The 22,586-nt window shown below is 39.9% G+C and overlaps 1 protein-coding gene across 1 annotated transcript in view; it reads right to left on the reverse strand.

The window, feature by feature from the left end:
* Window positions 1-22,586, reverse strand: part of igdcc3 (immunoglobulin superfamily, DCC subclass, member 3) — an 89,157-nt gene that overhangs the window by 22,582 nt on the left and 43,989 nt on the right. The window contains exons 3-7 of the mRNA XM_057345887.1: window positions 8,516-8,660; window positions 8,256-8,386; window positions 7,632-7,769; window positions 2,430-2,588; window positions 584-749 (exon numbers count right to left, since the gene is read on the reverse strand). Coding sequence (XP_057201870.1) covers window positions 584-749; window positions 2,430-2,588; window positions 7,632-7,769; window positions 8,256-8,386; window positions 8,516-8,660 — 739 coding nt within the window. The remainder of the gene's footprint in view (window positions 1-583; window positions 750-2,429; window positions 2,589-7,631; window positions 7,770-8,255; window positions 8,387-8,515; window positions 8,661-22,586) is intronic.

Raw genomic sequence — 22,586 nt, forward strand, 5'->3', positions numbered from 1 at the left:
GAACACAGGGATGCTGAATGTCTGCAAAAAGCAGAAATGACTCTCAGATATGAAGCATCCAGGAATGATGTATGTTCTGTTTGGACATTTGTCCTGTCGACCTCAAGTGTCGTCCTAACATGCTGTCATAACACTCTAGCTGGAAGAGGACACAATGACACAAACAATGATGTCCTACAGCACTTCCCTCAGCCTGACTCCAAATGTAATAAATTACAAATGAATAACCGAAAATCGAAATTCTTCTAAATGCCTCCTGGGATATGTGTACTCGTGGTTTGGAATCACTGGCTATAGCATAAGAGAAGACAAGGATCTGTGTAAAAAAACATTCTTAAAGGGACAGTTCACCCAAAAATAAAAATTCTGTCATCATTTACTCAGCCTCGAGTTGTTCCAAATTTGTTTGGAAATGATGAACACAGAGAAAATGCAATGGTGGCCAAGAACTGTTTGGTTACAAACATTCTTCTAAATATCTTTCTCTGTGTTAATCAGAACAAAGACAGTAAATGATGACAGAATTTTCATTTTGGGTAACCGTTACCAAAAACACCGACAGGAACGGTGTTTTCAAGCTTACCTGTTGTTATTCCTGAGTTTGATATGGCCGTCAGGCTCTAGGACTTGTCCATTTTTTAGCCAGGTGATCTGGGGGACAGGCTCGCCCTGGGTTAGACATGTGAAGATGGCAGTTGTCCCCACCGGTCGAGCAATAGACTGAGGGGCCTGAACAAACTCTGCTGGGGCTGTAAGAGAAATAAAGAGGAAGATGATCATTAAACACGTCATTTGGAAAGTGAGGTAAAGATTTTCACAACCGCAATAGAAATAATGTATAAATAATTGTAATATGTACTGCACACACAATGTATCTACTGTATAGGCAAAGAGCGAAAAAGAAAGACTCTCTCCAAGGCTTTGGCTTCATCACATCTTTAATGAATGTATTGTGACATGTGGGTGGTAACAGGAATAAATTGGAGAAAGCTTTAGATGAACTCGATTAGAACGGCACAAAAACAGATTTCACAGGGCCAGAGGAGGAAACCGAGAATCCATTAATGACACGGTGTGAAAATTAAAATAGATTAAGTGCTACAGAACAGATGTGGGGGGCTGGGGAAGGGTATGCAGAAATCTCGAATCTCGAGTCTCCCGCTGCCCCCAACCTCACCCGAAACCATCCCTCTACCTGTGCCGTGTTGTATTACTGCCAATTGACACACAGCTGGCGTACTAATCTAATAGACTTCAACTGCTTAATTAGGCCACATTTAATCCAGCAATATGAGATTGCTTACTGATTAGCAACATTTGTGTCCATTTCAATTATTGTCATATTCATATTTATATGAACATCATCATCCGGGACATGATGGTTTTAATTATTAAAGGCTGTAAATCAGAACGTGTTAAACTGCTTAAGACTCCCACAGTCTCTCTCCTGGATTTTCAGAGTCTCCTGCTCTTCTTAATAAATAAATGATAAGAGAGCTTCTAACTGCTCTCACAGGTCCAGTACATCTCAGAGTCGCAGCCCTGCAAATTAGTCCTCTCTTTCATTTCTCTATCCCTGAGTGCACGAGAGAGAGAGAGAGAGAGAGAGAGAGAGAGAGAGAGAGAGAGAGAGAGAGAGAGAGAGAGAGGAGAGAGATGGAAGAGAGAGGAGAGAGAGCAGAGAGAGAGAGAGAGAGAGAGAGAGAGAGAGAGAGAGAGAGAGAGAGAGAGAGAAATAACAGCGGGAGCTTTTGAGTATTGATGTACTACAGTGATATATCATTTGTGGCATCTCTACCTTCTTCTCTTATCTTTCTCCTTCTCTCCCACTTATTTCTCTCCTGGGCCTTTCTGTTTTTTTCTTCTTTGCCTTTTTACTACCCATTTTAGAGTTTTTGAAACCATAGCCCTCCAGCTTCTCTTAGATAGAGGTACATGAAGTGGATTACAGGGAGCAAAAGGCAGAAACTGACACCATCTGCCCACTAAGATCCTTTTCATTCTATTCACCTATAGCGTGCTGAAACCGCCATCAAAATTTACACCCGTTCAACTTCAGTTGAAGAACCATCATTTGCATGCAGCAAATTCATATACAATACCATGCTTCTGATTATTCACGCTGGGGCGGAGTTTGCCTTTTTAATATCCGGACAAAAATAAGACTTGTAATTTGGGAAATTCGATAGTGTCTATTAAATATTGCAAGGTAGATGTGGATGAAAAATGGCCAACATAGATCAAGAATTGAATCATATTTATTTTTTTAAATAAATGTCTTCCGAACAGTGTCAGTAAATAAATTCCAAAGCAGTGTATGCAGGTGGACATGTCCTTAAAGCCCCAGTGTAGATGCACACATTCACAACCACCTCCACTTTCTCAACATAATTCCTTCAACCTCTGAAGAGAGACGCGCAGCTGCTCACCTTGCACAACTAGACGTCCCTGAGCAGTTCTGCGCACGCGGGTTCCTGGTTTGTTGGCCGCACAGACATAGACACCAGAATGCTTAACTCTGACATCAGAGATCATCAGGTTTCCTGTTCCCAGCACCTGGATACCCTCAACTCCTATTGGACGGCCATCTGAAAGACGAACAGATCAAGAGTGTTCACAATAGGGCTGTCACGATTATTAAATAATCGTCTCATCGCGATTGTTTGACCTCATCGCGATGGTTTCAGATCATCGCAATTATTGCACATCTCTATAGAAGACACTAGGTGGAGCTGTAGTGCATATTGCATATTTTAGTGTATATATTGTAACTAAAGCATGGTAATACTTGTAAAATGTACCACCACAACACAATCACTTAAAAAAAAAAACTAAAGCATATACCATAAAAATAACCTGCAGTACAATTGAATATTATTTCAGTGTGAAAACCAGTCTACCAAAATCTCATTAACATAGAAGTAAACTTTTATTGTAGTCTTGCAAGTGAGAAAAAAAACAGACTAGAAGCTTTTCTATGACTGATAGCATTTCAATGGTGGCTTCAATTCACTCCTGATCAATTTACAAGTATTTGGCAGTTGTATTATTGACAGCTAAAAGCCTAAACCTTAAATATATGATGACCCATTTTTTTCTGATGTATTTCCAAGAAACATAGTCTTTATATTCAGAACAATATGGTCGTTTCAAAGTTGAATAAAAAAAGTATGAGAAATAAAAGTCAAAGCTCTTAAACAGACAATTAATCGTCATAATCGCAATGATTTATTAGACAATTAATCGTCAGCCAAATTTCATAACCGTGACAGCCCTAGTTCACAAAGATTATAAAGAGACAAGAGACAGTCGTTCGGATGCAAATGATAAAGCAGCTTTAAAATTGTTTGTTGTGTGAGTGTATAGACGGTTTTAGCGGCAACAACATAAACAAACGTTATGTGGCCCAAACTTAACTTCCGGTAGACCTCCGCAAAGAATCAGTAACTGTTGAGTAGTTTTAATTTAATTTAATTGAATACAATTAAAATATAATAAAACATTAATGTAAATTAAATATAAATTGTTATATTATATCCAAACAAAGAGCGGAAGTTAACTTCAGGGCAGGCTCGTCTGTTGAAACGGTCTATATAAGCACATGGTGAGCTTCAGAATATAACAGGTCTTATTAATAAAGCACAAAGCATTGTTGTGCCTGTCTTAGAACACAGACCGAAAGAGTCAGATAGTGAGAGAAAGAAGAAGACAGAAAAACATAAAACAAAACAAAAACACATAATGCATATTGTACTGTTGACTATGGCAAGCCGAATTAGCTATTAATCATTCTCAGGATATGAATTTTTGAAATCAACAATTCAATTTTTACTAGTAAAAATTATAATTCTTGAAATCAAGAATAGAATTTCTACTAGTAACAATTGCTATTTTTGATATCAAAAATTACATTTTCACGAGCAAAAATGTGTATTCTTGATACAACAATCACGCAATCGGTTTGCCATAGTTGACCCATCACATTTCATGTGGTTTCATAAAAACAGTGAACACAGATCAGACGAGGGGCCAGGAAATGGGTGCTTTGGACATGTGAGATGACCCATAAATGCCTGTGACGCAGGAGGATTCAGCCATGGACATCTCTCGTACATGTGTGAAACACATACTGCTGTGTGACTGCCACTCTGTGTTAGTATTGAATCGACCGTCATCCTGAAATCACTGTGGAACATCTCACTCACTTTAGCTTGAACTGTGAAGAAAAGTGATAATAAAGACTAACAATGTCTCTATTTACATCACATCTATTCATATGACACTGTCATTTGGCTGTTAATTTGCTTGTCAAAATGGCATTAGACACGCTGCTGTAAGATTCTCAGATAAAGTACAGATCTGTATATTATCAGATGTACAGTACAGTAAGTTTTAAGGTGCATAAACGTCATTTCTTATTCAGCAGCTGTTTGGAGCTTCTTAGTCTAGTTCTACACAGTTAATGATTGTAAGCTCATCTGTCTTGAGATATACATGTTTTTAATCTTTCATGGATGAAATATAACAGAGATTCTAATATTGGCTTCTGTCTACTAATCTTGCTGGATAAAAGGTCAAACCGGCTTAAGGTGGTCAGTATGGACGCTGTAGCTTTTTTCCAAGCTTGTCCAAGGGGGGATACCAGCTCCAATTATCTTGACCAAGATGAATATCCAGTTGAAACCAGGTCCACCAGCGAGTTTTCAACTAATAAACAATCTATACATGCTTGGAGCAGCTAATGAGCATAAATGACTGTCCTAGACCAGCTAAAAACAATTCAAGGACACCTTATGATGCTGTTAGTTGGATACTCCAGCAGGGAGTTTACGCTTCTCACTTGGTGAGGTGATTTTTAGAAACTGAACTTCCTTCAGGATAAAACCTGCAGAATTCGACTGTTATAGATAGTCCACATTTGTAATGAAAAATTCTTAAATGGCCTGGTGTGAGTGTGTTTATGTATTGTCAATGAACAATTATGCATGGCTGTGGGGGTTTGTTTGTATTGAATAACTGGCTGCTCAATAAGAAGAACTAAATGCAATATGGCGTTAATCACTGACTGATGGAGATCTATCACATTCATTACAGAGTTTAGCCCTGATTCTCTCTCACTGTAATCTAATCCACCAAAATGCCATTGTGTTAGCAGTTAATTTCGGCAACATTCTTGTGCAAGGCAATATCCACAATCTGATTACCAGCCGTTACAGGGAGGCAGTATCATTTACATTCTTAATGGGAGAATCACATTAGATAATAGCTTGTAGAGAGAGAGAGAGAGGTCGGATTATTATACGTGTGTGGGAGTCGCAGTGAGTGGGTGTGGATTGTAAAATGAACACAAAACAAAAGGTTATGAAACCTCAAAACACACAGATACTGCACAGTTCATACTGTTTATTAAAGTGCAAAGAGATGAGAAAAGAGTGAATGGTATAGACCAGAGGTGGGCAAACTACGGCCCGCAAATTTAGGGACTTGTGACTCACTTGACTAAATAAAGAAAATGACTCGACTTGACTTGGACTTGGGATCCAGTGACTTGTGACTTGACTTGAACTTCATGATTTGGCAAGACTTTACTTTATAACAACTGCAATTAATTATTTTAAATATACATTGCAACATTGGTAAACAAAATGCAAGACACGGAGCGGAACCAATGATCTGAGTCTGTGCGAGTGCACGTTTCATGACGCTGCACGAGCACCAGGGATGGACTGGGAAGAAAAGTTGGCATTGGCATTTTTAGGCCCGCATCGGCCCTCCACCGAATCTGTCGACGGGGGGGGGGGGGGGGGGGGGCATGTATACGTGTGTTTGGCATTCGCGTTGCGTGCATTCGCATTTATAATACGTCCGTCTAAGCGGCCAACACCTCCGTTACGGCCCCATACGTTAGCGGCAAATGCGTCCGTTGCGGCCCCATACGTTAGCGACCACCACCTCCGTTCCAGCCCCATACGTTAGCGGCCCACCGGGAAAATGCCCGGTACGCCAGATGGCCAGCCGCCCCTCACTAGCACAGAAATACAGCGCGCCAAATACAGAGAGCAAAGGAATCTCCCAAGAGGTTTTCTTTTCGATATAAATACTTCGACACTGACAATATGGACTAAGAAGATTTGCTGTATGCATTTACATAGGCAGGATATCGACACTTCAAAAAGAAAAGGTATGTAAACTGTTATTTGACTAAAATCTGAGAATGTGGAAACAGCATTGGTTTTTATATTATTTGTCTCTAAATTTATATTAAGTCTGTCATTAAATTAAAGTAATTATAAATTATTAATCGCATGTTTGTAATTCGCGACGTCAAACTTAATATTCGATGGCGTTAGCCTCTCAAAAGTGCTTTATTGTGTCGCTCTTGACACACGGAAAATAATAAGGAATTGTACCACAGTGACCGCAGTATCTTATCAATTTGTGATGTTTCTCTTGCATCCCAAATCCTAGATATACAGTATAAGCAAAATGGCTGTAGTAGGCATAAAAAAACCTTTTTCTCTCTATTAATCTTTATCACGATAAGTACGACAGATGTGTGGCCAAGATGCTTCAATGACCATCAATGACGGCAGGAACAATTTTCAGAAGAATGACTTCAGCACTCTGGGTGTGCTTATAAATAAAAGAGCCATTTTTCACACAGAAACCAATCTCATTGATAGTTTCAGGCAACTTAATCTTAACCATGGTCTTTGCCAGGAGGATGAATGAGTATTTCTAAAATACTCTCTAATGTACTATGTAAACATTACTTTTTAAGCCATTTATGAGCTGCATATACTGTATACTGTTTGTAAATATTAAATTGTTAATTAAAGATGAAAATGTCTTTGTCATTTACCTAATTCTTTTAATAATGTTATTTTGATGGAGAAGATTTTTCTCTTTGGTTTCTGTTGATTGGGTATTTTATGGTCAGGCTGTGATCGAAAGCACATTCAAGTTTTCTAAACATTTGAACCTGAATGAGTCTTACCAAAGTCGTTTACGGAAGTCGCGCCACTTGGCGATAACGTTTGCAACGCATCTGGGCAGTTAATAGCCATAGCCATAGTAATAATCCATAGTCCTATACTTGAATGGGGGAAGGCAGTTATTTTAAAAATCGCTGCCCAAAATCACAATTAAACAGCATATTTCCTAATAATTAAACCTGACATGAACTGTACCAAAACTTGGGTTTGTTAAGGTTAAACTGCGCTAAAAAGCACCTTTTTTGAGATCGCTTCATCTACTGTGCATGCGCACAGGCTGGCAAGTGCCTCACTAGAGCCCCGCCCCCAGAGAATCATCAGTCAATATTGCATTTACATTTATGCATTTGGCAGACACTTTTATTCAAAGCGACTTACATTGAATTATACTATACAATTGTTTCTAAGTACAGTATGTGCAATCCCTGGGATCATACCCATGACCTTGGCGTTGCTAACGCCATGCTCTAACCACTGAGCTACAGGAAAGCTACAGGAATATTGAATGACGATTGGCTCGTTTCACTGGAAGGCGGGACTTCATTCACTAGAGCGGCCATATTGAGCGTTGCATTCCTCCCCATTCATTGTTATGGCAGTGGTGCATCTTGTTTATATTAATATCTTTGGTCTTACCTAGTCTGCTCCATGAAACAATTGGGCGAGGGTAACCCGTGGCGACGCACTCCAAGATGGCGGTCTGGTGAACAGTGAGGGTCAGGTTTTCAGGACCCACGAGGATCATGGGTTCTTTGTAAACAGATGACTCAGAGCCTTGAGGGAGATTAAGGAAGCATCAGTTAAGCAGAGAAAGTGACAGACAGAACCAGAAAATGAAGACACAAAAGCATGAAAGAAACTTTTGGCAACAAATACCTCAACGAGTATTGATTATGAATGGAATGAATTAGATAATTTATTCATAAAGCACAATGTGAAAGAAACTGTATGTGAGAATATGAACTACTGTACAGATTGTTTTCATGTACTTAAGAATTATTATTATTATTATGTGTGTGTGTGTGTGTGTGTGTGTGTGTGTGTGTGTGTGTGAGAGCAAGTTCAATTTCAAGTTCAAAGTTTATTCGTCACATACAAAACCATACATAGTACGACATGCAGTGAAATGCTTTTTCGACTGTCCGAATAGAGTAGAAAGGAGATAGGAAAGGAAGGAAGGTTAAACTATATATAAACAATATATAAATATAAATAGTGTAGGGGAGTGGGGAAGTGCAGGTGCTGTGTTCAGGAGCAGACCTGAGACTGTGAGCTGTGCTCCTGCGCTGTGTTTGACACCAGCACTGTTGTGGGCCACACAGCAGTAAACTCCACTGTCCTCGGGGCGTACACCTGTTATCTGCAACACGCCCGTGGGCAGCAAAGTATATCTGCATATTCAGAGACACAGACAGACCCACGGTGAGAGGGAGACATATATTTGTGCCAGCAACAACTGGGCAGAACTCTTCAGATGTGACCGTCTATAAATGTGTGTGCGTGTTTATATCTGGTGCTACCTGTCATCAGAAGTGTCCACGGCTCGGCTGTCTTTTTCCCAGCTGATGACTGGCTCAGGCAGCCCATTGATTTGGCACTGAAATCGGCCAACGCCTCCCAGCTCTGCACGCACTGAACGTGGCTGTATGTGAAAATCTGCCATTGCTATAAACAAACAGAAAGAGAGAAGCTTTATTACTACCGTTCTTTTGATGTGCAAATGTAGTTATTAACTCACTCCAACAATTTCCCTTGGAAAACAACTTTTTAACTATAAGACACAAACGAACATTAAATAGTCAAACCGCTGATGGCCAGAAAGCAATTCTCAGCTCATTTGAATGTCGAGCGCAAAAAGTCATGAGTGTTTGTTCCTTCTTCATAGATGGATGTCAGATTAAACAATGGAGGGATATCCATTGTTTATCCCCCCAGTCTGTGTTAAAGGACGGAAAAACAAATAAAAGAAAAAAGGCTCACTCTGACTTCAACACATACAAGGCAACTCTGCCCACTCACTTCCAACATCAACTACGAGACAGAAAGGAAAAAACAGAGAGACGTAGAGAAAAAGAGAGGTGAAACACACAGGGAAACAACAGGACTGGATTTGAAGTTACAAACATCTAAATATAAAAATTCTAAATAACACAAAACAATAACCAATGCATGTTGTGGTAGTTACTGTACATAGCATCGTAATAACTCGTTCAACAAGTCTCCGTGTGTCGAAGACATTTAAAAGTCCAGTGTATGAAGTTGGGTGACATCTAGCGGTGAGGTTGTGAATTGCAACCAACAGCTCACCCCCCCTCCATTTCAAAGCACTACGGTGGCTAACACAGAACCAAGAAGTTGTCACGTTTTCATTTCTTTGCCGAAGGAAATAACGTATTTACGTTAGTAAATAGTTTGTCCGTTTAGGGCTACTGTAGAAACAACACGGTGAATTCCATGTAAGGGGACCTGTGGTGTATGTAGATAGAAATAGCTCATTGTAGGATAATAAAAACATAACACTTCATTATGAGGTGTATTAAGTCTTTATACACTTCTGAACACATAGTTATGTATATTATGGTTGCACTTTATTTTACAGTACGTGTACCTATAGTGTACTTACAGTGTACTTACCTAAGAAAGTACTGGGTAGTATAAGGTAACTACATGGTATAAGTTTATGTTTAGGGGTAGGTTCAGGGTTAGTACCTAGTTATTACCCAGTTATTATATTTACTGTAATAAGTACTAGGGGTTGAACGAACTAGTCGACTAGTCGACATTAACGCTCTGACGCGACCTTTAAAGCTTGATGTCGACTAGTTGCGGCTCATGTGATTTTGACACTGTACCTTTAAGAAGAGGTTGTTCCAAGAGAGCTGTGCGCGGGATGCCATTACCACCCGCTTCAGCGGGATTCTGTCGCACTCGCCGCAATAATATATGCTATCTTGTCCTGCTTCCGCACGCATCATCAACAATGTGTCCTGTTTTCGTCAGCAACATTCACGATTTGATCTGAAGCTGCAAAAGCTCGCAGGTAAAGCCTAACGTTACATAGATTTCAGTGCGCTGTGCTTCTACACGCAGATCTCTTAATATTATAGGCTATTTTTGTAATTGTTCCCCATTTAATAAAACATGAAAGAAACAGAATAAATTAAAGCTGCGAGCAGCGATGATCGGGCCCTCGCGGAAAGTGCCACCGCAACCCGATTGCATAAGGAAAACAGCGAATGGTAGGCGATAAAATTAATGCAGGCGAATTATAGTAGGATTTGTTATTTATTTAAATGCGTCTCATTCCCTTTTTCCAGCTGGTGGCGCTATTGCTATGAGTGAACACTGACATGGATATGTGTTCAGGCCAGGACTCTTATCAAACATGTGAAGTGTGAGGCTGATCAGACATTGTGTGCCTGAGTTACTATATCTTCCTGTTTCATGGCGAAACATCAAACTTTGTCACTCCACCACAGACTCGCCCCTCAACGAAAAGTTAGGAACTTGCAATGTATCGTCACAAAGGTCTAGGAAGTTATATTATAGAAAGACTTTAATTTATTTACATGTACCAGATTTCCTGTTATTTCTTTAAAAGTGTCACATTCCCTTTTGCCAGCTGGTGGCGCTATTGCTATAAGTGAACACTGACATGGACATGTGTAATCATAGGCGATAAAATTAATGCAGGCGAATTATAGTAGGATTTGTTATTTATTTAAATGAGTCACATTCCCTTTTGCCAGCTGGTGGCGCTATTGCTATAATTGAACACTGACATGGATATGTGTTCAGGCCACGACTATTATCAAACATGTGAAGTGTGAGGCCGGTCAGACATTGTGTGCCTGGTGGCGCTATAACTGTATCTGAATATTACCATGTAGATGTCTTCAGGCCAGAACTTTTATCAAATGTGTGAAGTCTGGGTGAAGTCTGGGTTCTGCTGGACATTGTAGGCCTGAGTTACAACAACTTGGCGAACATGGCGAAACGCCAAATTTTGGCAGGCCGCCAGGGTCACGTTCCCCCACGAAAAGTCAGGATCTCCGCAATTTAGCTTCGCAAAGGCCTTAAGATGAGAATGACATGAAGATGATGTTGATCGGATTAAAACTCTAGGAGGAGTTCGTTAAAGTACGACGACTGGAAATTGAAACAAATTACAAAATTGCACAGGAAATCAAAAATCACGGACTTCCTGTTGGGTTTAGAGATATGCTCCAAGAGACTTTTCTTAATGATTCAGGGTGTTCTATGAGCCCACCAAATTTGGTGCATGTACGTTTTGCATAGAGCCCTGGGCAGTTCTAGGTGGCGCTAGCGAGCCATTTTGCCACGCCAAATTTTGAAACCCCTATCAGACGTAAATTTTCGCAATGTCTGATGCGTGTGCAAGTTATTGTGAGTTTTTGAGCATGTTTAGGCCTTTAAATTAGTGATCAAAGAGGGAGAAGAACACAGAAACAATAGGGCTCTGCACTGCGGTGCAAGCCGGTGGCTTGCTCCTCCGTGCTCGGGCCCTAATAAAAATGTTTCTCATATTGGCTGCAGTGTCACTGAGGTGCTGTGTTTGTAAGTCTGCTATGATAAAGCGTCTGCTGCATAGGCTAATAAATGTATTGACGTTGTTCTAAAGTCATAGGCCGTCACAAACAAACTCAACACATTTTTCTGTTGTTTCATCATTTAGTGCACATGACACTTTCAGTTGACTTGTTGTAAATGCAAGGGAAGTTTGGTCTGTACACACGCTTCAGATCTGAAGTAACATACTGTAGGCTACTGTAGAGATCCACCAATCCACCTGCTGCTCTTTTACTGCATAGCACCACTACCACTGACCTCGCGATTTAAAATAGTTTTATTTTAGTCTAGTTGTTGTTGCTCTTGTGCAACAGATGAACAACAGTTAATTTGTATTTGGACACTATATTTTTAGAGGCTATTTTGCGGGAGTTCCGACATTCTCCCGCAGCCCGCAGGCAAACACGGGTGTCTTACTGCCCACACCCATCAAATCCCGTTGCAAAACATTCATTCCCCACTCAAATTTGATTTATTAATGACGTCATCGACTAGTCGACATCGACGCGACTTTTATCACAAAAAATCTGAGGTCGTTCAACCCCTAATAAGTACACAGAATGTACATGGGAAACAGGACTGTAAAATAAAGTTCTACCTATATTATATTGCATTTCTGTCAACAGATCCTCCAAAAAAACACACAGCACCTTTAACAAAGCTTTGAGGCATTACAGTACTCTTTAGTGTAAAAGGATTGTCTGAAATAAAAGTTTCAGCTGTCAGATAATATCAGACCCATCCATCTGCAGAAGCTGGATTTATACTCTTTCACATGTGCGTTATTGAGTGATTTTGAAGTATCTCATTGGGCTGCAGTTCACATACACGTCCCAAAGGAGCTGGAATAAAGGAGGTGAGGGGAGGAGCTGGAAACACAAACATAATTAGCGCAAGGTCCGTCTCTCCCGCAGCCAACCAGCATCCTCAAGACAAGTGCTCTTATTAAAATGTTGGCCGTAATTAACTTGAACCAAGCGGGACTGTACGGGACACTCTTAGCATAACAAGAGGCTGGGCCCCTCCTGCGTCCGCTCTCGCTTTTTCTCAGTGTTCTTTTTGTGTCCCAGTGATACACTTGTTCCAGCTAATCTGGCGTCATTGAGCACAGAAGGATCTCTGGGTGGCGTTTAGTGGCTTAAACTCACACAGTGGCGCTTCTGTAACCGGTCATTTTGTTTCGTGGGAGTCAGAAGCGAGGAAAAAAACATTCTCGAAGAAGGAATGAAAAAGGCGCTCTCTTTTGATGGCTCTCACACATATCTCATTGATTGCCACTGTAGGAGATGCGAGACACGGAAGGCATAAATCGAATGAATCTCTGCCTTTGTGTCTCTATTATTTTTCTTTCTTGGTTTATCTCTCCACTTTGATTTCAATCAGCCTTCCCTCTAGTGCGCCTATAACGTTTAATGTGCCATTTACGGTCTCTATAAAGCTTCTTGTTTTAAATCATCATTTCCAGTGCCATGGCTCATTTTTAGGTGGGAAAAGGCAAGATTTACAAAAACACCATTCTACAGTATTCAGACTGAGAAAAAATGAGTAAATAATCTTTAACATTCAACCCAGCTGCAAAATGTTGGTGGTTTATTGTTGGTCCAAGGTGGTCAACCAGCACCTTTACCAAGCCAGCTCCACCAGGACCCAACAACTATCTACACCAGATTGGACCAATTTACCATTAAAAGCTAACTTAATCTGGTTTAGCTGGTTTCTCCAAACTACAATAACTCATTATTGCAAATAGTTTTATCTTCCTCGATTATATTACCCCAGTGCAGAATTAATAACATTTACAGAATCTTGCATTTTCAAGACTTTAATGATTCTTTATACACTCCCCGTCCAAAAAAAAGTCACACACTCTAATATTTCGTTGGACTGCCTTTAGCTTTGATTACGGCAAGCATTCGCCGCGGCATCGTTTCGATAAGCTTCTGCAATGTCACAACATTTATTTCCGTCCAGAGTTGCATACATTTTTCGCCAAGATCTTGTATTGATGATGTGAGAGTCGGACCATTGCGCAAAGTCTTCTCCAGCACATCCCAAAGATTCTCAATAGGGTTAAGGTCTGGACTCTCTGGTGGCCAATCCATGTGTGACAATGATGTCTCATGCTCCCTGAACCACTCTTTCACAATTTGAGCCTGATGAATCCTGGCATTGTCATCTGGGAATATGCCCGTGCCATCAGGGAAGAAAAAATCCATTGATGGAATAACATGGTCATACAGTATATTCAGCTGACCTCATTCTTTGGGCACATAACGTTGCTGAACCTAGACCTGACCAACTGCAGCAACCCCAGATCATAGCACTGCCGGGTGCAGGTTACAGAAATAAAACCAAGAGATAGCGATCAATAGAACGCACCGTTGCTCTTTGCTTGTTGTGGTTACTTAGGACAAAAACCTGGATTAAAATGGACAAGATTTGAACTGCATGTCACAGTGTAGAAGTCACATTTAAATTGTATCAAACATTGTAATCATTGTAGATTTTTTAAAATAATTTTTCCGTTCTGATGAACACCTAATAAGATATTTTGAAGAATTTAGGAAAGCAAACAGTTCTGGGGCACCTTTGACTAACATTTAAATTTTTCCTACTATGGTAGTCAATGGTGCCCCAGAACTGTTAGTTTCCAACATTCTTCCAAATATCTTTGAGATCAACCGAACAAATAAGTTTATACAGGTTTGGAACAACTCGAGGTTGTGTAATTCAAGACAGAATTTATTATTTTTGGGTGGAGTATCCCTTTAACCACTACAAAATGTTACTATATACAGTAATACATATATACAGTAACAGTACATACATGAGCAGGTTTTCTGTTTTGATCTCCTAGCTTCACATTTTCAGGAACCATAAAGACCCCCACTCTCTCGCCCACTGTGGCACCAGCACACACAGTTCACATCTAAACACAGTGTGGGATGAGAGAGTAGCAACTGCACCACTGGGGCTATTGGAGCATATTGTACCTCTCTGTGAGCACCTCCTCCCTCCCTTTCCTTCTGTTCTTCTATGCTTTCTCTCTCCCCTTGTTTTCATCTCTTTGAGCCTGTGCTGTGCTCTAATGAGAAATCTGCCATTTTCTGACGTGCTCCTGACCTCTCTTCTCCTCATGGACGCACGGCGAGCAGATTCAAATTTAAACAAACATTCCTCAATGCCTCAACCATCAAGACATTCAACCACTAGTGTAAAGCAGGCAGGGTATTACAATCTCGAAACATTACACTAAATTTCTTCTTTACTACTACTTTCTTTAATGTTTTTTTTTTAAATTAAAAATGGTCAATTTACTTTGGCATTTGAGTAACTAGCTTTTTGTGCAAAGTTAAAAAAGTCATAAGCTTTTTTATTTGTATAATGTTCTATAATGTCAACTTGTAATGTTTTACATAAAAAAAACTGCATAATTTAGAAGTAATATGCTATTTTGCATTTAAGTAAACGTTGCATTCAAGTAAATGCCCACTGCTATGACTGGCATATTAAAATAATTTCCCTCACCATTACAACAAACCTAAACCCTTGAATATCAAAGATACTCCAGCACGTGGCGCAATAATAAATCACCTTCATTTATCTTTATTCCTTTCTCCATGCATTTCAGAGAAAGTTACATAATACATCATTACATTATATATTAGTGTTTAACCAAAGATGCTACAGAAAGATATTTATTTCGTTTGCCAACTATAAAACATATTTGAATACTACAAACTTTGTTACATGATGAAGCATGCAAATGACATTTTTAATCTAAAAGGACAAAATTACTTTATTTTACAAAATTACTGAAGGAAATCTGAAATCACAGATGGAACAAAAAACTCAATATTACGATTACTATTGTTTCTTTATATGTGCAGGCTGATCAACACTGCCGAACGACCCACGGGAAAACTCCCAGTGCTCCAGGTGGCCAGCCACTGTCCATACATATCATGGAAATGCAGGTCAATGTGTTCTTAATATTTAAAGGCACGTGAGAATCTTAAACCAGTCATTGCTACAGTAACTGCTCAGCTGTGCAGCTGACAGAAACTGTTTATGAGGTCATTAGCTGGAAATCATCTTGTGTTCTGTCCTTTGCAACCGAAGATGAGCTCTGACTGAGTTCCACAGACAGTCAAGCTGTAGTCATGGAGTCTGTCCCGATCACCAAGGCTTGGTTTCTAATCAACAAGACCCTGTTGAGTGCAGGTTACTGCCTCAGTTAGATTCTCAAGAGACAACTTGCAGACTAATTATCACCACTGGTGACCTCCAAACTCCCCCCCAAAATTCAGTGGCTAAATGAAGGGCATGGGTACAGCACTATGGGGATTTAAGTAGCATTGCAGGGTTCAATAGTTCAGCACAGCTGAATGGGCATGAGCTCTATACAACAGGTGTTTGGAGGACCTGGTAACATCAACAAAGTTTCGTTGGTTAAGCAAATTATGTTGTTTTTTAAAGATTACAAAGACCAATATTGCATATGTTTTCTTAGGTATGAAAAGCAGAACTGAAAAGTTCAAAATGTGTATTAGGAAAGTAAATAGGCTTAATTAAAATATTATGGCTTGAAGGAGACTCCGTAGTTCCAGTGCCAAACATAATCAGCAAAAATACACACACAGAAGCCTTTAAGAGCCTCTGCCCTTATACATAAATATGGCAACTGGGAGAAGCCCACCCTGGCTGCTGACACACAGATATTCACAGAGCCACATACTGTACTATGCACACGCAACGCAACCACTAATATGTATCATATTAGCATGTGATGAATCACTCAATAGAGCACATACAAATGTAAAGGTGAAGAGCAGAGAAGATGCATTATACACGGTATACAACAAGCGCCAAGCCATCACTCCCACACATAGACACACCCAACTAACCACTTACATACACCCGCAAAGGTATAGATCAGAGCTGAGAGTGTATAACAGTAGCGCTTTAGAGTCAGCAGTCATGGCAGAGCTGTTTTACACCTCTTTTTATAATAACCGACTCCACACATACACAGTTACAGATTGCCTCTTCCCAGAGCGCCACACAGTGTAAATGAACCAGATTGAATTATTGGGGAGAGATTAAAAAAGAAGCCTGTGTGTGTGAGAAAAACGGAGCGAAAGAGCTGAGACTGAGACCTTTCTCTCCGTCCACACATTAAGAGGCTAAGTGAATGGAACTCGCTGCTAGGATGCAGTTGGATTCACCATGACAATCACAGTGGAAAGGCATAACAGGAAATCAAAACTCTGACATTCTGCTGATAGTGATTTACTAAACTACAGTCCCAAATGCCCTGCAAACACAAACCAGAAGGCTCGTGACTCTTCTGGCACAGACTTCAGGATGCTTTTGAGTGGATAAATTCAGACAGTGATTGAAACCTGCGTTAAACCTATTAAACAGAAATTATGGCTTTATAAGGCCCGATTCACATTTCGCGTTTAAAACCGTGCGGAAAACGCGAGCCGCGCCGCTTTCTCTCTTCAAATGACCCGCGGTGCGCATGTGGCACTCTGAAAAGTCAAACTTTTCCATCTCGATGCGGCGCCGACGCTCCTAGAAAAATGTGCGTGCATCGCGACCGCGTCACCCCCTATTTGCGCGCGTCTACATTTAAAATAACGAATATGTGCGCGGAAAAGACGCGAAATGTGAATCGGGCCTAAAGGCTATCAATAGAATTTATTTTGTCATTTTAATAATTTATTAATTGCCATGACAAGTTAAACATACAGCTCACCCAAAAATGTACATTTTGTCATTTACTTACCCTCAAGTTGTGAGGAGACTATATTTTGAAGAATATGGAAAACCAGATAGGACTGGGGCACTATTGAATACCATAGTAGTGTTCTTTCTACTATGGTAGTCGATAGTGGCCCAGAACTGTTGGTTACAAACATTTTTGGCCTGAACTATCCCTTTAAATCATCTTGCACTAACTCTTGACGTAGTTTATGGTACATCTGGGCCGCTGATGACTGAGCATTTCATCTAATAATACCCACTCTGCAAACTGCATAGTTTAACCAGATTGATAAGAAATGTGTTCTTGCAAAGTGAATCATTGTAATAATGACCATTGTAATAAGACACAATAGATATTCTCACAGTCCCATAAGGTGAAGTCTACATTAACAAAAGACTTTGTTCCTTTAAATTCCTTGCATTATACCATCCTTATATTTTGTAATGAGATATAAAAGGTAGGGAAAAGCAGACTTAAGCCCTATTCGCACGGGATTAGTATTATCTGGGGACCTTGTGTGATTTATAAATTACCTCCCCACATCTGTATTTCATGTGGCGCATTCGCACGGGATAAATGAAGCCTGTGATTTTTGTCATGTCCTCGGTCTGATCAGGCCGATTTCTGTTATTTTCCTATGTGTTTGACAGTTCCCCATGTGCAGCGCAGGGATCTCATCGGATGATCACGTCCCTAGGAATATCTGTTTACTGACTTTCTTATGTGTGTTCTCTGGCTAAATAAAGCTTGTTGTTTGTCCTCACAGTTGAGTTCGTTCTTGTTCATGACAGATTTTACTCAAATTTACTGACTTATTTCCCGGATGTGATGGCAAGGCTTTGCGTATAATTTGTATAGCCTATAGTTGTATGGTGTTTAATGATATCCGTACCTGTCAGCATTTAAAACCCGTGATCGCGAACCGGACAGAAGATCACCGCGATCACAGGTCTCAAATGCTACGAGAGTTTCCATGATAAATGAACAAACGGGAGACTCCCGGTAACTTATGGATATGACCCAGCACACAAAATAATACCAAAACACTTCAAAACAGCCTCCATTATTCGCAAACGGTGGATAAAACCTTGAAAAATTATATATGAGCCCACCAAAATAGAGATGCCGATTCGCACGGAACTAATATTATCACAGGACCTCGGTGTTCGTCAAAATATGGTAGGTAATTTGTGGGGGAATTTTTTCTTTACAAATTACAGACATGGCCAATTCGCACAAGATTAAGATCACAAACAACCTCTGCAATTATTACAAATGACTAGAGGTCTCCAGGTAATACTAATCCCGTGCAAATAGGGCTTTAATCAATAATGCTGCATGATGAAATGGAGGGAAAATGGCAGTAAGACTGGTGTGATTTACAGGCAAATCCAGATTCATGCATCATAAATATGAATGAATGAATGAATGAGGCATTTATATAGTGCTTTTCTGTGTATTGCTGTACACCCAAAGCGCTTTTTAAATATGACTATATAAAAATAAATAAAGTATGTGATGAGGTGCATTGATGGATGTGACTTCCATGAGGTGGAGGTCACACGCTCATATAAACACACATTTATCAGTTTCTTTAACATTATATTATTATGCAGTTCTATTTTATCACCTTCCTGCTGGCTCCACCCCTCCGGGCACTGTGACATCACTAGCATGCAGCGCTCCATTAGTTTCCTCACTCCTCCTCTACAAGAGAGGCTCCTTTATGGAGATGCCATCCATAAATAATGCATATGGTATATGATGCCATTTCAGCGCAAAGTGGCATCGCCTGAACAGGCTTTAAATAGTCGCACTGAAATATTATTTTCCGTGCACAGAGCTCCCGGATGGCATTTAAATGCAGATGTGCTGCTTTACAGCCATGCCTAAAGGCACACACACAGTGATTAATCTGCTCAGCCTCACAGCGCACACTGAAGGAGCAACCTGTTTCACACGACGTCTGTGAGTAACACATCTCTCCGTTAACATACAAGTAAATAAATGCTCTTTTTCCTTTCTCAAAGGGACACGTCAGTACATTTTTTACCGCTAGGAAAACTGGGTCACATCTTGTTAAGCTTCTCTAAGGTTATTAGTTTATTTATTGCAGGTATGCAGTAAGTCTAAAAGGAATACTTCACCTGTAAAAGCAAATTTTACCCTAATTAACCCACTCTCCACTCTTTCTTTAAGCAAGAAAGACTTAATTAAAACACAAAAGAGATATTAACCACCGTGGAGATCTAAAAACAACAGTACAAAAGTTTCAACAACAAACGTTTTGTGTTTAAGAGTTACAAACATTAAAACCAGGTATTATCCAAAAAATAAAAAACGTTTTAGATAAAAAATACTAAATACATCTTCAGTATGTGCCCCATACACAAACATTTGCAATGGGTTTGGGATGATGAGAATTAAATAAGAACTAAATAAGTCAACTACTCCTTTAATACTTCCAGTTGGGAAGCAATATTTCTACTAGAGCTTACCTTGTAATAGACTCTTTGCTTTTATCTTTATTTCATCCCTAAATCACTTCATCCTACATTGCTCCGTGTGTCATGTGCAGCTGAAATCAATTTCGAGTCTATTTTTGCTGTGCTGCTTGCACTGAATTCAAGTGATAACAGATGGTTCATGGTTAAAATGAACATGGACTAACATTAAATGTATAGTTTTACCATAAAGGTACTAATTTCCACAGTCATCTCATTACTTGAATTCAGGGATAAAGCAAAAAAATCCAAAACATTTAAAGGTTCAGTGTGTCATTTTTTGGAGGATCTATTGACAGAAATGCAATATAATATATGTAACTGTCTTCAGAGGTGTAAAGACCTTACATAATGAATTGTTAAGGTAAGTTTATACTCTAGCGTCGGACCTACGGCGTAGCCTACGTGTCGGTTTTCTACGCGTAGGGTCCGCGTAGAGTTGACGCGTTGTTCCATTATTGGAGATGTGCGTGTCAGGCTACGGCGTAGGGTATGCAGCTCTGCGTAGGCTACGGACGTAGGTCCGACGCTCGAGTATAAACTGAACTTTATGTTTTATTACCTTAGAATGAGCTATTTCTATCTACATACACTGTGGGTCCCCTTACATGGAATTCGCCATGTTGTTTCTACGTTATCTCCTTTGGCAAAGAAGCAAAAACGTGACGACATCTTAGTTCTGTGTCAGCTGCTAAATTTCATACACTGGACCCATAACAGGAGTTACAAGAATAATGTATTATATCTAAAGTATATTTCTCAACTGAGACAGATAATTACATGACCATTGTCAAGTGAACGTGTGTAAAGTATGTATTTTAGTGGCGTATGTGTGAAAAGGCGTTATTTTGTTGTAGATCAGATGGAAGGAATATAATCATTACTGTTTGATCGATGAATGTCTGTAATGCTGTCAGACTACGCACAACATAAACACATAAATGTTGTTGTAGCTGATTTATGAAACTGGGATTCCTGTCAAAAGGCATGTTTGAGGCGTGCTGTCTTAATCACAAAAAAGCAGAGGCAGAAAATTAAGACATTAATTAATGAGAAGAAAATATGAGATGCACCGGCAGATAAAGAGAGGAGGGGGTTACGAAATTAATTAGCTGGGCTTTCTTCTGAGCTATTGTGGATGTCTGTGTTGATATTTTGCATGTCATTCTCTTCTAGCTTTTTTAGGAATGTTCATTAGTGATCGTTAGAGGCGGTGTTGTGTGAATGAGAGAGTTCAGGGACAGTCTTTTGTTTGTTCTAATGATTGCGTGAGCTGAGATTTTTATGCTCATTACAGCACCTCAAACATTGTTACTCATGAGTCAAGATCAGAAGAAAAGACATAAACATAAGAAAAAAACTGATGACAAACAGCTCAGGGAGTGTAAGTACAGAGGGCAGAATGGAACTCTTCTAAAATCTCTCTCTCTCTCTCTCTCTCACTATCTCATTAGCTCTACATCACCTAAGCGTCACCCTCCAGCCTCCCTTTCAAAACAACAGATCTTTATCACTCTCAGACCACATTAATAACAGGTAATATTTCAATTATTGTTTGTGAAATGTATGAAATGTGAGGTTGTGCACTATGCAGCGTTCTGCAGGTGTTTAATTAGAGAACATGCAGCGGTCAAATGTGATCACAACGTTCTGTTGGTAAACATTACAGCTTATTAAACTCAACCACATCACTGTCTCCGCTGTACAGGCCACATGAGCCCATGTTCGACAAAGTCACAAAACTAATTACATTACATTTTAGGACTATGAGCCTTGGTCAATAACTGCATGAGTGGCACAAGGGCTGGTTCCAAAATGTGTTTATAGTATTTTATGTTAACGTGTATATCATTGTGATAATTAATTATATAACACAGAATAGCATTTCAGTATATAAACATTATTTCAGCCAAGATAATGTCATCGGAAAACCTGTATTGGTCGACCAAATCCAACATTACATCATTAGAAGAAAGTCCTTCAAACACACCCACAGACTACAAACACATCATCGCTGCCTGTGGTCTCTTTCTATTGTTCCGTAGGAATTCTACAGATGAAACAATCTTATGCCATCGCTCCTGCCCCCTCACTGTAAGGACCCCTGCAAAATTACCCCATCATCAGAGTCTCTGCACTCGCACCGCTCCTGATACAGAGTAGCAATCAGGCCTTTCACACTCTCATCAGACTGTAATTTCACATCATCTTTTTACACCACAGTACAGATTTAATGGGCTGTCCAGAGAGGGAGGGAGGGAGGGAGGGAGGGAGGGAGGGAGAGAATCAGGCAGCAAGAAATGGTGGTGGGGAGGAAGGTGATAGAGACACCCTCCCTCATTACGCTCAAACACTACTGTACACAATCTCCCAAGAGGGCAGGCAACAGAGAGAAAGGAACAGAAAAGGGGAATGAGAAAGAGAGGGAGAAATGGAGGGAGAGTAGATGGGCGTGAGGAATGAGAAGGTGGGGGGTGAGAAGGAGCGATGGAGAATGGCACATGAACCATTTTAACCTGAGACACCCTGCTTAAACCCAATACAAATATTTCCAAAGCAATATCCAAACCTTCACCACCTTAATCTCTCACCGCTAGGATATTTTACACGTATTTTACAAAGGTAATACATGTGAAAAATATTGATATAGTCTCCATTGTTTACATTGGATTTTGTATAAAATAATTACAAGCACAGGCGGGTGTTAAATCATAAATTTAATCT

This window comes from Triplophysa rosa, linkage group LG1 (genome assembly GCF_024868665.1).
Source record: "Triplophysa rosa linkage group LG1, Trosa_1v2, whole genome shotgun sequence".
NCBI classification, from domain to species: domain Eukaryota; kingdom Metazoa; phylum Chordata; class Actinopteri; order Cypriniformes; family Nemacheilidae; genus Triplophysa; species Triplophysa rosa.